The 13,903-nt window shown below is 21.1% G+C and overlaps 2 protein-coding genes and 1 long non-coding RNA gene across 4 annotated transcripts; 1 reads left to right on the forward strand and 2 right to left on the reverse strand.

Annotated features, from left to right (window-relative positions):
• Window positions 1–227: 227 nt before the first annotated feature.
• On the forward strand, window positions 228–11,648 carry LOC552036 (suppressor of cytokine signaling 5). Of its 2 annotated transcripts, none has more exons than XM_006570603.3 (6): window positions 228–547; window positions 826–1,448; window positions 1,535–1,848; window positions 1,924–2,163; window positions 2,257–2,523; window positions 11,353–11,648. In XM_006570603.3, the coding sequence occupies exons 2-6, from the start codon at window positions 980–982 to the stop codon at window positions 11,362–11,364; spliced, it is 1,302 nt and encodes a 433-aa protein (XP_006570666.1). In that variant the 5' UTR covers window positions 228–547; window positions 826–979; the 3' UTR covers window positions 11,365–11,648. The 2 variants fall into 2 exon arrangements, with proteins under 2 accessions (XP_006570666.1, XP_624419.3); XM_624416.6 differs by lacking the exon at window positions 11,353–11,648 and adding an exon at window positions 2,596–3,036.
• LOC113218798 lies at window positions 4,148–4,704 on the reverse strand. The gene is made up of 2 exons (XR_003304732.1): window positions 4,372–4,704; window positions 4,148–4,230 (listed from the first exon to the last, which is right to left on the reverse strand). It is a non-coding gene; the product is annotated as an uncharacterized LOC113218798 (long non-coding RNA).
• Window positions 10,939–11,588, reverse strand: LOC724681 (bis(5'-nucleosyl)-tetraphosphatase [asymmetrical]). Its single transcript, XM_001120572.5, has 2 exons — window positions 11,386–11,588; window positions 10,939–11,276 (listed from the first exon to the last, which is right to left on the reverse strand). The coding sequence occupies exons 1-2, from the start codon at window positions 11,495–11,497 to the stop codon at window positions 10,960–10,962; spliced, it is 429 nt and encodes a 142-aa protein (XP_001120572.3). The 5' UTR covers window positions 11,498–11,588; the 3' UTR covers window positions 10,939–10,959.
• Window positions 11,649–13,903: the final 2,255 nt, after the last annotated feature.

Below are 13,903 nucleotides of genomic sequence, written 5' to 3' on the forward strand. Positions count from 1 at the left end.
AAATGAAAAACATGTTATATACTTAATTTTTATATACTTAATCTTTTTCTTTTGCTAAATATATAACTAAAAATATTTATATCTATTAAATATTATGAATATTTATATATTTATAATTATTTATTTAATTTAAAATAATATACTGTAATTTATTTATGCATATATGTATTCATTTTAGTATTTTTTCTTTCGATATGTGAGATACTATCTTGTTTGTATTTTACCAATGATTCACGAGAGAGAATTAGTTAGGGAAAATGGCTGACTATACAGTAATGTTTTGACAATTTTAATTCTTTTATTATATTAATTTCAGAAAAAAGTGTATAATATATTAAAATATCAATCTATTTATATTGTAAAATATGTTTTTTGGTGAAAATTAAAGATATCTGTTGATGCATATGCCTAAATTAATAAGAAAAAATTTATCAAAACTTGTTTGAACGTGTTTCAAGTAGCTGCCATTAAGAAATGCTCATTATAAATGTCTGAATAATTTCCTTCAATAGTTTTGTGAAGACATGCATTAAAATTTTTATACACTGTAAATATGTATATATATATATATTTATGTTTATATATTTTTGTATTTAAAATTGAATTTATGTTTGTAAAAAATAATTTGTTTTATATTAAATTTTGAATTACAATTTAAATAATTAATTTATAATATTAAATTTACGATTTAAATATAATATATTTTATAAAGAATCTATAATTATTTAAAGAAAATTAATAATTAATTTATGCATTTTAAGATAAGACATTTTTTATTATAATATTTTTAAAATATTTATTTAAAAATAATATATTTTATTGTAGATAATCAAGACTTTCTATTGATTAGTACATTTATGTAACATTGATACAATGGTATATCATTCATAATGTAATAATGTTTATAATATTTTTGTAAAAGAGAAATGAAAATGAAATATTTTTGAGGGCAATAAGATGCCTGTCAATCCATTCAATAATGGGACAGCATTTCGCTAGTCTCAAAGAATTTTTTAGAATGGACAATGAAAGGCAATCTTCCGAAACATGTAATGTTATACAACCAACACAATTAGAAATAATGAATCAAGATGATATAGAAAATTTACATAATAATGAAAATAATGGAAATGTATCTACATTGAATTTAAGTTTAATTCTTCACGAAGAATGTAAAGCAGATAGAAATTTGGATAATGATCATGTAAATTTAGATCTAGATAATCATAATTCTAGATTTGAAACTTTATATAGTCAACCAATTGAGACACAGAATTCAAAACAAATTTGTAGTAATGGAAACATTAATAAAGAGATATGTTTTAAACAACAAGAAGCATGTTGCAGTAGTTCTGGAAGTAGTAATACTAGTAGTAGTTCTGAAGATAGTCCTATAAATCCTTCTTTAAGAAGATCTTCCAAAACTTTATCATTTGGAAAGAGGAAAGGTAAAAATATATCTTTTATGTTTTCTGTATTTATGTTTTTTTTTATGAATTTCAATAATACAATGTATAAAATTTAATTTTATTAGGCAAACAACGTAATAAAGATCAAAATCCAATATGTACTCATATTTTGTCTTCAAAGAAAAAACGAAGTAACTGGGTGTTAAAATTTAACTGTGCTAAAAATAAAAATTCTAAAAGCACAGATATTATTCCTGGTCAGGGAAATAATAATTTAGATTGTGTTTGCACTGGTTATAGAAGAACTGAAGAACATTCTATGGGAGCTAGTGTTATATTTAATAGCCGATCTGCTCCTCAAAGTCCAATACTTGGACCACTTCCACCCAGTCCTATAATTAATCTTTCAAGATTTAATCCAGAAGAGTTTCCAATGGAAGTATGTATTATTAGTATTTCAATAATTCAATAATATATATATTATATATATAATTATTTTAATATTTCATTATAGGATTGTGACAAAAGAGCACGATTACAACGTGCACGAGAAATGGAGGAAGGTGTTGAACCTCCTCCTGGTTATAAGCCTAATTATCCTTCTGGAATTCAAGTACATCCAAATGGAATAACAGTAGACAGTTTAGCAGCTTTATTCCAAGCGCATGCTGGTATACAAGCTGCTGCTCTCACAGCTTTATCACAAATTGATTTTACATTAATTCCGAACATTGAAAGGCCAGCACATACTCAAGTAAATTAATTGATTATTTTCATTTAAATATAGGAAAGAATAAATTGGTTATTGTTAATTGATATTTATATATATTTTTAATTTTTTTAATAGGTTGATTATGTTCATTGTCTTGTGCCAGATCTTAGATCAATTACAGCTTGTTCTTTCTATTGGGGTAAAATGGATAGATATGAAGCTGAACGTTTGTTAGAGGGTAAACAAGAAGGTACATTTTTGTTACGTGATTCGGCCCAAGAGGAATTTATTTTTTCTGTTAGTTTTCGAAAATATGGACGGTCATTACATGCTCGAATCGAACAATGGAATCATAAATTTAGTTTTGATTCACATGATCCAGGAGTTTATGCTTCGGAAACGGTATTTTTATTTTTAAAATTAAATATGGAAAATACATTATATAGATATTTGAAATTTCATGTATTTTTTCAGGTATGTGGTTTAATTGAGCATTATAAACATCCATCATGTTCTATGTTTTTTGAACCTATGCTTACAATACCATTTCATCGAAATTTTGCTTTCCCTTTACAACATTTATGTCGAGCAGTAATTACTACACGAACGACATATGACGGTATTAATAAGTTACAATTGCCAAAGACGCTTAAAAGTTATCTCAAGGAATATCATTACAAGCAAAGAGTACGGGTTAGACGATTAGATACTGAGAACGACTTGCAATCAGATGGAAGATCCATATCATATTTACCTTTAATATAAATCTCTGTATTAATATTTAATAGAGTTATCAGGCATTATTTTATTGATTTTACATTCGTATTTACTACTTTATTACAGTGATATGTGGTGTATATATAATAGTAGAATTAAAATCACTGCACGGAATAATAATACATATAAAAACTGTAATTTTTCGTAAATGTTACAAAATTTAAAAAAACAATATTTTTTTTGTTTAAAATATAATCCGTCCTTTATTTTCTTCATATTATAATATCAAATAAGATATTATTATTTTACGTATCACATATTTGTGATTATAATTATATTTCTTATGCATATTTATAATTGTGAATATTATGGATAATCAATTTAAGAAATTTTAGAAAGTTCAATTTGGAATTATTTCTTTATATATAATATTATAATATTAAAGATATTGGAATTATTTTTGAAGGCACTTAACATTTAACAAAAAAATCATAATATTAGCAAACTATAATAACAAAATATACATATTCTACATAAAACGAAATATTAGCATAATTAAAATAGTTGTCATTTTCATTTTAATATCATTTCTAATTTGTATTTGTTTGTATTTGTTTTAATTTCTATTTGTATTATAAGTAAATAAATTGGTAAAAGAAGAAAAAGAAAAAAATACAATAACAATATATAAATAAATTAAAACAATAACCAGAAATACACTGCATATTATATCTTATAATTTACTGATTAAATTTTTCTTTATATTATTTTTAACATTTATTTGTAATTAAATTAGTTGATATGATTTTAAATATAACTTAGTTAATATGTTAAAAAATAATTAAAAATATCTGAAATCCAATACCATTGTGGTATATATTAAAATATATTTGCCGATTTTAAATTTGTATTTATTTTGTATATTTATTATTATTATTACATATTAAAAATGTTCTATATAAATAATTAATTTGAATCTTAAAAGAAATTTAGTTATTAAATATATTTCATTTGTGAAGGATTTTTCTTATGTAACAAAACATATATTACAATTAAATATAAAAAAAATAAATTACTACAATTATTAGTTGATTGAATGTTTAATATTTAATTATATAATAGAATATACATATGGTTTTGAATATTTTCTTAATAAAATATATTAATTCATTTTAAAATGCTAAAATCATATGTAACTTTGAATACAATTTATTTATTATTACTTTCACCATATAATGTTAATTATATGTTATAAATTTTTTTAATTAAAATGCAAGAATAAATATAATTAAAATATTATTGATTTTGAATGTAACATGTATTGTATAATTGGTAATACTATTTTACAATTGAATACAAAAAAGAAAAAGAAGAGTACAACAAAAAATATATCTATATGTATTATAGGAATAATAAATTAATTTCAAATGTTTTATTATGATAGTTTGTTACTATTTTTTAAGTATATAAAATTATATATTGTAATATTTTTTGAATAGATTTTAATTTTTATGTATATTTTAGAAAGGATACTGATAAAATTTCTTTCCCATTCTTCAACCATGTATAATTCCGTAACAAGCATGTATCTGAAATACCAATATTTTAAGAAAGAAAATAATTTTTGTAGTGGATTAATCATATTTCTTATATTATTTATGGAGTGATTAAATCGAAACAATAAGTTTATATTACTAAGTTATAAAATAATTACACATAACATATTTTGGGTTATGTACCAACTTAAAAGCATGAAATATATATTATCGCATGAACTTGGCTTTATTAACGTTGTAAATTTTGTATATCTGTTTCAATGTATTGATAAATAAAATGACAGCGAATTTTTCGAAAATAGGCAGATGTGAATATAAAATATATCTTGTTTAAGTATTTTTTATGGAAAATCCAAAGTAATTATATTTTACTATTAAAATTTTTTTTAAAATTAATTTATTGTAAACTGAGCATGAGAAATGTCAGAATAATTTTATAAATAAAAAATATCGAATAGCAAATTTAAATTTTTATTTTGAATATTCCGCATATTTTTGGTGAAACAAATCAATATTTTGATATCAAGTTTTATTCTCAATTTCTTGAATTTTTATACATTTGTAAAAAAATATAAAGAATCGAACTTATAAAGAATCGATTCAAATTATAATGTAATATATTAATAATAATATCAAATAATATAATAATAAATAATTAATGATGACATTGTTTTGTTGAAAGTTTGAATTCTATTTTCACATTATGATAAGAAAAATGAGGTATAATTATCTTTTTTCTTAGAAAATTAATCTAAAAATATATAATTAAGTATCATATGTATATAATTAAGTATCATATAAATAAGTATCATATGTAACAATCATAAAAATAATGCATAAATATCATTATTATAATAAATACGGAAAACATATAAATTAATATATAAATATTAAAACATTTATTTTAATATAAACTTTAAGTATATTCAAAATTGTAATGTTTAAATAATAATTTATATAATATAATGCTATATTGTATAATGTATATTGTATAATACTTAATTAAAATTTTAAAATATTAATTTGAACAAATATTAATATGAAATAAATTTCAATCAATTTAAGACATTATATAGAATTATAGTTTCTAGAAATTAATAAAAGAAATAAAATTTCTAATATTTATCAAATAATATTAAATAAATATAATAGATACAAAAAGTGTTTGTATGATAATTAATTTCAACAAAAAAAAAATATTTTTAGAAATTTACTGAATAATTTACAAAAAATAAAAATTGTGACATGTATATGTTGTAACAATATATATTATTAAATATTTAAAAATTTTATGTATAATATCATTAATTTTATCATTAAAAAAAAATTTTTTTTATTTTTTTTTATTAAAAACAATTTAGAATATAATTGTGAATAAATATTGTCCATTATTAAGAATAATTACAATAAAAATTATCAAAAAATTTAAAAATTATCAATTATTTGAACATTAGTATATATTACAGATTAATTCTTTTATGCAAAAATATAGTAACATCACATTTATGTTCAGGATTTCTTCCCTTCCTTGTCTTCTTCAATATTATATTAATTATTATATTAATATTTCACAATATTATTAATTTATAAAATTTTACGAATAAGGTTTCTAAAAACCTTGATGATTGATACGAAATTTGAAAATTTAATAGAGAAAAACTTTTAATAAAATTAAATAAAATTAAATAAAATAAAATTTATTAAATAATTTATTAAATAAAATAAAATTAAATAAAATTAAATAAAATAATTTCAATCAATTATTACTTTCTAAAATATTAATAAAAAATTTTTCAGCAATATATATTAAATATATGTTTTTTATTTTTTTATATTTATCTCTATTCATTATAATTACAAAAGAGAATTTCTATTTTTGAAAATAATCCTAATGATTACATACAAGAATTTAAAGATATATATATAAGTTAAGACAAACAGTTTTTATTAACCAAAAATAATGAGTAAATTTTTTTTTAAATAAAATATTTTTAAATATTTGATCGAATATTTAAAATAATTGAAATTTTCTAAATTACTAAATTATACATAAGAAATAATAATAGTAATAATAATTAGTTTTAATTTATTTTATTTTTATTTGTATTTATTTTGCAATTTTGATTGTGATAAATCAAATGTGATAAATAAATTTCATTACATTAATTTTGTAAAAAAGACATCAAATTTTATCAAATTTTCAAATATAAAATTCTATTTAAATATGAAAAAATTTCTTATTCATCATATATTGTTTCTTTAAAAATTTAAATTATTAATACTATTAATACTATTAATATTACTAATACTATTATACTATTATACTATTAATACTATTATTATTAATACTATTAATATTATAATATATATAATATATTATATGAAATATAAATTGTAATTTATATTATAATATGAACTTAAATTAAAATATCAATATAATATTGTAAAAGAACTTTAAATTTTAGATTAAACTAAATTCTTAAATATTTTGATGAAAATTAAGCGAGTCAATATTAAATTTAATTTCTTATTTATTAAAATTTGATGTAAAATTTAATATTTATTAACTATGATCATAAAAATTTTTCAAAATTTTTAAAATATTGAGAATATATCTATAAAAGAAGAAAAAAGAAAATATAAAAAATTTATTACGTTTCAAAAATGTTATATTGAATATACAAAAATTTGCTAATACAAAATTGAATTGTTGTATGAAATAATAAAATATAAAATTTACTTATATCGTAGATGAGATGAGAAAAATGAAAATCATTAACATTCTTCAGCTTTCATTGTATTATTGCAAATTAATCCTATAGAATTATAGGATAATATAGGATAATATAGGATTAAGATAAAAAAATATATTGCAATGAAGAATGCAACATTTAATTTAAAAAAAAAAAAAATGATAAATTTTCAAAGTTACAAATAGAGTTACGAAAGAAGATTAAATAAAATGTATATTATGTAAGATGTATATTATAAAATCATATTATAAACAAAATTGAAAATAAATTTTGAGAATTAAATTACATTATAGACAATACATTGAAATCTTTTATAATTAATCTAAATGATTTCGATAACTTCGAAATCAAATATTTATATTAATTTCAGATAAAAAAATATTTATTATTTATATTATTTTTTTTTTAATTTAATAACAATGTTTCAGACAATGTCAAAAAAAATCATATTATACTAACAAGCTATGACTGTATCTTTTCTTTTTTCGCTCATAAATAATGAAGCTAAAATACATCAAGAAAAAGAAAAGGATAGAGTATGTATGTCATTTTAATCAATGAAAAAGTTGAAATTTTGAGGGGAGACAAGGAAGGGAAGAAACCCTGAATATAAAATCTTAGTTTCAGATTATTATTATTTTTGATATTATTAATAAAAAATTTTATAATACATTATAAAATATAATACATTATATATATGTATGTATATAGATATGATACATTAACATGATTGAAGAGAGATTGAATTCTATTTATATATATATATATATATTTGACAATCCGACATCGAATCCGCTAAATACAAAAATAAAATAAATAATAAAACAATCGTTGAATCAAATTTGAATATCAATAATGAATATCAATAATCATTCTTGGCATTATAATTATAATCCAAAAAAAATTTCCATCGTTAATTTCTCTATAAATAATCGATGATTCGCATGTGATTTTTTTTTCCATTTTTTTTTCCTTTTTATGAGTGTTTCTATTATATTTTTTAGAATATAGAAAAAAGAGAGAAAGGAAAGGTAAAGAAATCATAACAATTTTCATGCTGTTTATTGGGGTGCAACATATTAATATATATTTTCAGGCAAAACTAAATTGTGACTTTTATTATGATCATGATTTTTGACGTCATTATGCTTAGAATCTAAATTTAAATCTAAAGAAATGTCATTTGATACGTAACTGATATGTCAGTATTATTCTCTTCCATTTAGTTTTATCCTTCTTTTATTATTCCCAGAATAGATATTATAGAATATTCTATAAATAAAAAAATATGAAAAAAAGAATTACATATTGAAAAAAGTGATTTGATAAGAACCTAAATATGAGAAATGAAAGATTGATTCTCAGAAAAATTAAAATTGATTTTAAGTTAATACATCTTAAATTAGTATTCTATATTAAAATATTTGAATACAAAAATAAGTAATTCAATTATTAGAAGAATAAGAAAATGCATGTTAATTATTATTACAGAATCATGGTTTAGAAGAAACTATTCATAAATTCACAGAATAAAAGTAGGAGATATTAATTAAAAAATATATAAAAAATTTTTCTTTTTAAAAAAATATAATTTTTATATATCAATTGAAATTTAAAATTTTTTATTCAAATGACAAATTAAATTTATTGAATGTGTGAATTTCAAATAATCTGGAGTTATATGACAGTATTCAGATTCAACTGGAAGTATTTATTGACAACATAATGAATAAATATTCTATTTAAATGTATTGAAAAATAATCTAAAAATTAATACGGAGAAAATGGATATTTTATCATAATTTATATGTAATTATATATGTAAAAATTAGTTATATAATATAGTTATAATTGCTTTAAAATTCTTTAAATTCGTTTCTTTTTTTTTTTCTAATTTTTTAATAATATAATTGAATTTAGAATGAATTAGACAGAAAAATAAGATTATACGATATTAGTAATAAGGAAAATCTAAAAAAAGTTCTGCAAGAAAAAAATAATTTCCGAATTTTGTAAAAATTAAGCAAAATCTATATTCTGATTATAATGCATATTATCATTAAAAATGTATATTATTCAACAAAATATTAATAGAAAAAATTAGTTATATATTAATATATTTATACATATAAAATTATATTTTATTTTTTCTATATGATATTGATAATTCATTAATATCATTTCATCCGCATAACAACAAATTTTGTTTGATTTATTGAACAAATAATATATCATATAATAATTATATTAATACAAATTTTGTTATATTTTGAATTTTAATCATTTTACAATTTTCACATTTTATAGAAAATAATTATGCGAATTTTAAATAATATTGTATATTTTGAGATAGTCATGACATATATATAATAAATATTATATAATAAAAAATAAATATTCAAGTCCCAAAAATGTTTTAAATGATTCTAAAAATGTTGAAATATCTTATTTTATCTTATTTTAGAAATTGAAAATTTCTAAAATAATTTCTAGTCAATTAATTTCTAATCAATATTTTTTTTTTGTAAAAACTTTTGTTACTGCTTTGTTAACAAGTTATTAACAAAAAATACTGTTCAATCACGAATATAATCTATAATCGAGCCGCGATAATATTTGATCAAATATAAATAAATCTAAGCAATATATTTCAAAGAAAGTGTATTAAATATTTATTTATTTATTCATTATTTGTGATATAATTTGATATAATTTTTTATAAATAAAAAAATATTTATTACATTTAATTTTTGACTTTACTATTATTACTAATTAATTATTGACTATTTATTACATACACTTTTTGAACAAGATATATTGCTTGAATTCATACTCAGTCAGTAGCACGTAGTTAATATATTGTCGCAGTACGATTGATTACACACTCCGTGATTGGCCAGCATTTTTTATTAATAACTCGTTAATAAAGCAGTAAAAAAAATTTTTGTAAATGAAAAGGTTGCTTAAAATTTCCTTAGGAATCTCCAGTTGATGAATATTTTAACATTTGGGACACTTTATATATTTAATGCTTTATTAATTTTTTCTCGTGTTGTTAAATAACCAATCGATTAAAGCTTTGATTTTATTAGAATTTAAAATGTTCGACTGAACAAATGTTAACGACTGAATGTTCGATTGTTTGAGATACATTTTTTAGATTAATATTTTCATTTCTAAATTTTTAAAATCATTTTCTACAATTAATTCATCTTTATTCTGCATATATTTTTTTATATGTGACACTTGTTTTTTGAATAATAAAACATTAACATGTATTGAAAATTGTTATTTTTTGACATTTAAAGAATTTTATAAAAAATTATAGAGGCTAATTGCACGATACTTTTACTGAAATAATTACTGCAATGTAATTCATTATATATATATATATATATATATATATATATATATATATGTCAATTAAATGATTGATATAATATAATGATTTAAGAAATTCTTAATACATTGATTAAATAATGTCATGCAACCATCAAAAACAAATTTATTATTTACTTAATATATGAATATGATCTAAGATATCAATTATATAAAAACTATGATTGAACTTGAATTTTGTTTATAATATTTTATAGTTTATGTTATAAAATTCATTATGATGAGATAATGAACTAATAACAATGAATTCGATTATAGTATTAAGAAATATATTTACAACACAAAAAAAAAACTATCGAAAAAATATAAAAAAATGAAAAATGAAAAAAAACATTATATTTTTATCATACTTTTATCATATTAAAAGATAATATAACAAAATTAATACTATCAAGATTTAAAAAAATATTATATTAAGAAAGATTTTTTAATATATATTCATTAAAACTTTTTAATACATTTTGCATATCTTGATATTTTGCTATGGAGCAAGCTTCTTGAAGTGGAAGCCATTTAAATGCTTGATGTTCATGCGACAATTGAATAGGTTTGTCAATATTTACTAATTCTGCTAGCCAATAAACAACAGTTTTCGGTTTTCCATTCACTTCGTAATTAAGTTCTTGTTTTGCATCTTCGAATATAATTAAATCACTAGCTAAAAAACCCGCTTCCTCTTGTGTTTCACGTAATGCGCTTTCCATATCCGATTCACCAGGATCAACATGACCTATAAATAAAATGTAATAAATTATCAAAATAAATATTTTTTAAATTTTATATAAAAAATGTTTTATTTTTTCTAGGTTAGATTCTAGAGTCACGATAATGTGACAAACCTTTCGGTGGTGTCCAATGATGTTCGCCATAAGAAACTTGCATCAAAAGATATTCGACCATTCCTTGAATACGCCGAAATATAACGAAACCGCAAGCTCGTGTTGTCATCATGAGTTTATATCGGAAATAACAAAATTACTAGTTACGTTTCCTTTAAACACTTGATAGATAGACAAATGGCGACAAAGTAGTGAAGAAAACATGTAATATGTATAATTCGATTGTGTATAGAAAATCTTTAAAATTAAATTACTTTAAGCGCTCAAATTCAAAATCAATTAATTATTTATATTTAAACGAAATATAATAAATTATGTAATGATTAAAAAATTTATATCATAATGAAAAAATATATAAATTATTTTTAAAAATAAATAATTTTTAACAAATTCATGTTTTTCAGATATGTCGTAATATTGCATTTAATTATTCCATTTTAACATAGAATAAAAAAGACTAGAAGACAAAGTATCGCATAAAATAAATGGATATTTTTAAAGATTGATAGACAATATTAGAAATTAACACAAATTTTTAAAATTTTGACAAAATATTATTTTTTGGCAAATTATGTGTTTTGTTTTGCCTCAAGTTAAAATTTTTTTTACATCAGTAAATATAGAAAAAGTGACTTTTATATTTTTGTAGAAAATATATTAACACATTCGCGTAGGTTGGGTATATATATGGTTTCTATGCCATTTGAAATTCGTTGTGAAATTTTTGAAAAAATTTGTAGTCATATTTTTTTTTTTGCATTTTAAATTTTACATCTTTTTCTCGATAATTATGATTTTTACAGTACTTTAAATATTATAGAAGCGTACTTTTTAGAAAAAAAATATTAATCATAATAACGTAGAGCGTATATAACTTACGTAGCTTATATAGAAAATCATCAAAAATTGATCCAGTATAGAAAGTATTAAGGTTTTGGATATTCGCAATGAAAACGTGAATTTATAAATAAAAAATAAAGAAATATATATTAATGTTTTTCAATTTTATCTTTGATTTGTTTTTAATTTCTTATTATTTTTGTTCGTGGGATTATATCACAGAACATTATATTAAAAAATTATTTAAAAAGGATAGAATATTTACCCTATTGCACATATACAATTTTGAAAGGAATCTGAATTGGGAAACAATGTGTGTTACCATTTTATTATAAATATTTTTGCTACATTTTGTTGGCTAAATACCGATCACCAGAAAACACTTAGCAAAGCTGTATGTACGTATCTATCTACAAATTGTCACGTGTATGTTGCATGTGTGAGATGTGTGAATATGTGTGCGTGCAGGGCAAAGTGATGTCACTGGATGGATGACGAATCGAACCAAACCGAATCGAATCGAACCGAATCGTATCGTACCGTACCGTACCGTACCGAACCGAACCAAACCGAACTGAACCGAACCGAACCGAACCGAACCGAACCGAACCGAACCGAACCGAACCGAACCGAACCGAACCGAACCGAACCGAACCGAACTAAATCTAACCGAACCAAACCGAACTGATTCGAATGAAACCGAACTGAACCGAACCGAACTGAACCGAACCGAACTGAACCGAACCGAATCGGACCGGACCATATTAAATTCGATATTTCTTTTTTCCTTTATTGTTTTACTAATTATATAATAGAAAAATCACATAAGCTTTTTACAAGTGCGACGCGATTAAGGTAAACGCGCAACACAAGTATGCGCTCGCCGTTTCGAATCGCTAATGAGTCATCCGTTCAGCTTCTTCTTATGATTCACTTGGCCAATATTTTCAAAGTTGAATCTTCTTTTTAAGCATCAATCATATTGTTTGATGAAGCAAGCGAGTAACGAGCGGCGAGCGTGCGAATGAATGAATGAATGTGTATTTATATCGTTACAGTAAAGTACCGTTTCCTCGCCTACTTGCATTTTACAGGGATATATCATTAACGCTACTGAAAGATCTTATTTTGTAACATTAATTCATAATTGCTATGGTAAAGATACAATTTTCTACAGTATCCTGTCTTTTTTGTATAACGACGATTGCATTCGGAATTATACACAGTACTGTTTCATTGACATGCATGATCATTGTGAACAGAATTTATTTTTTCCCTTTACTGCTCTTTTATTTTCCTATGTCTAATTTCTTTCAGGATCCTCCTGTTTTCACTTGTCCTTTTTATTTTTTCTTCTTGCTTTTTTGCTTTCTTATTTTTACTCTTTTTTTTTTTATTCAGAAAGAAATTGACATAGAAAAAGTTTTCAAACAGCAGTTTGGACAGCAATTCAATTTAGATCGTAAAGATTCTTCTGTTCCGTTGCATTATCATAATTCAAAATTGTGTCCGACATTGCAGAATTATTCGTATTGAGAAGTTCAATACGGATATTACTTCGAAACGAAGCTTTATCGATGACTAGTCGAATGACAAATGACGAACGAATCTTGTTTGCAACTTAATAATAAAAGGAAAAATATTCACGATGTTACGCTTAAATACTATATGTATAATA

Source organism: Apis mellifera, linkage group LG1 (genome assembly GCF_003254395.2).
Source record: "Apis mellifera strain DH4 linkage group LG1, Amel_HAv3.1, whole genome shotgun sequence".
NCBI classification, from domain to species: domain Eukaryota; kingdom Metazoa; phylum Arthropoda; class Insecta; order Hymenoptera; family Apidae; genus Apis; species Apis mellifera.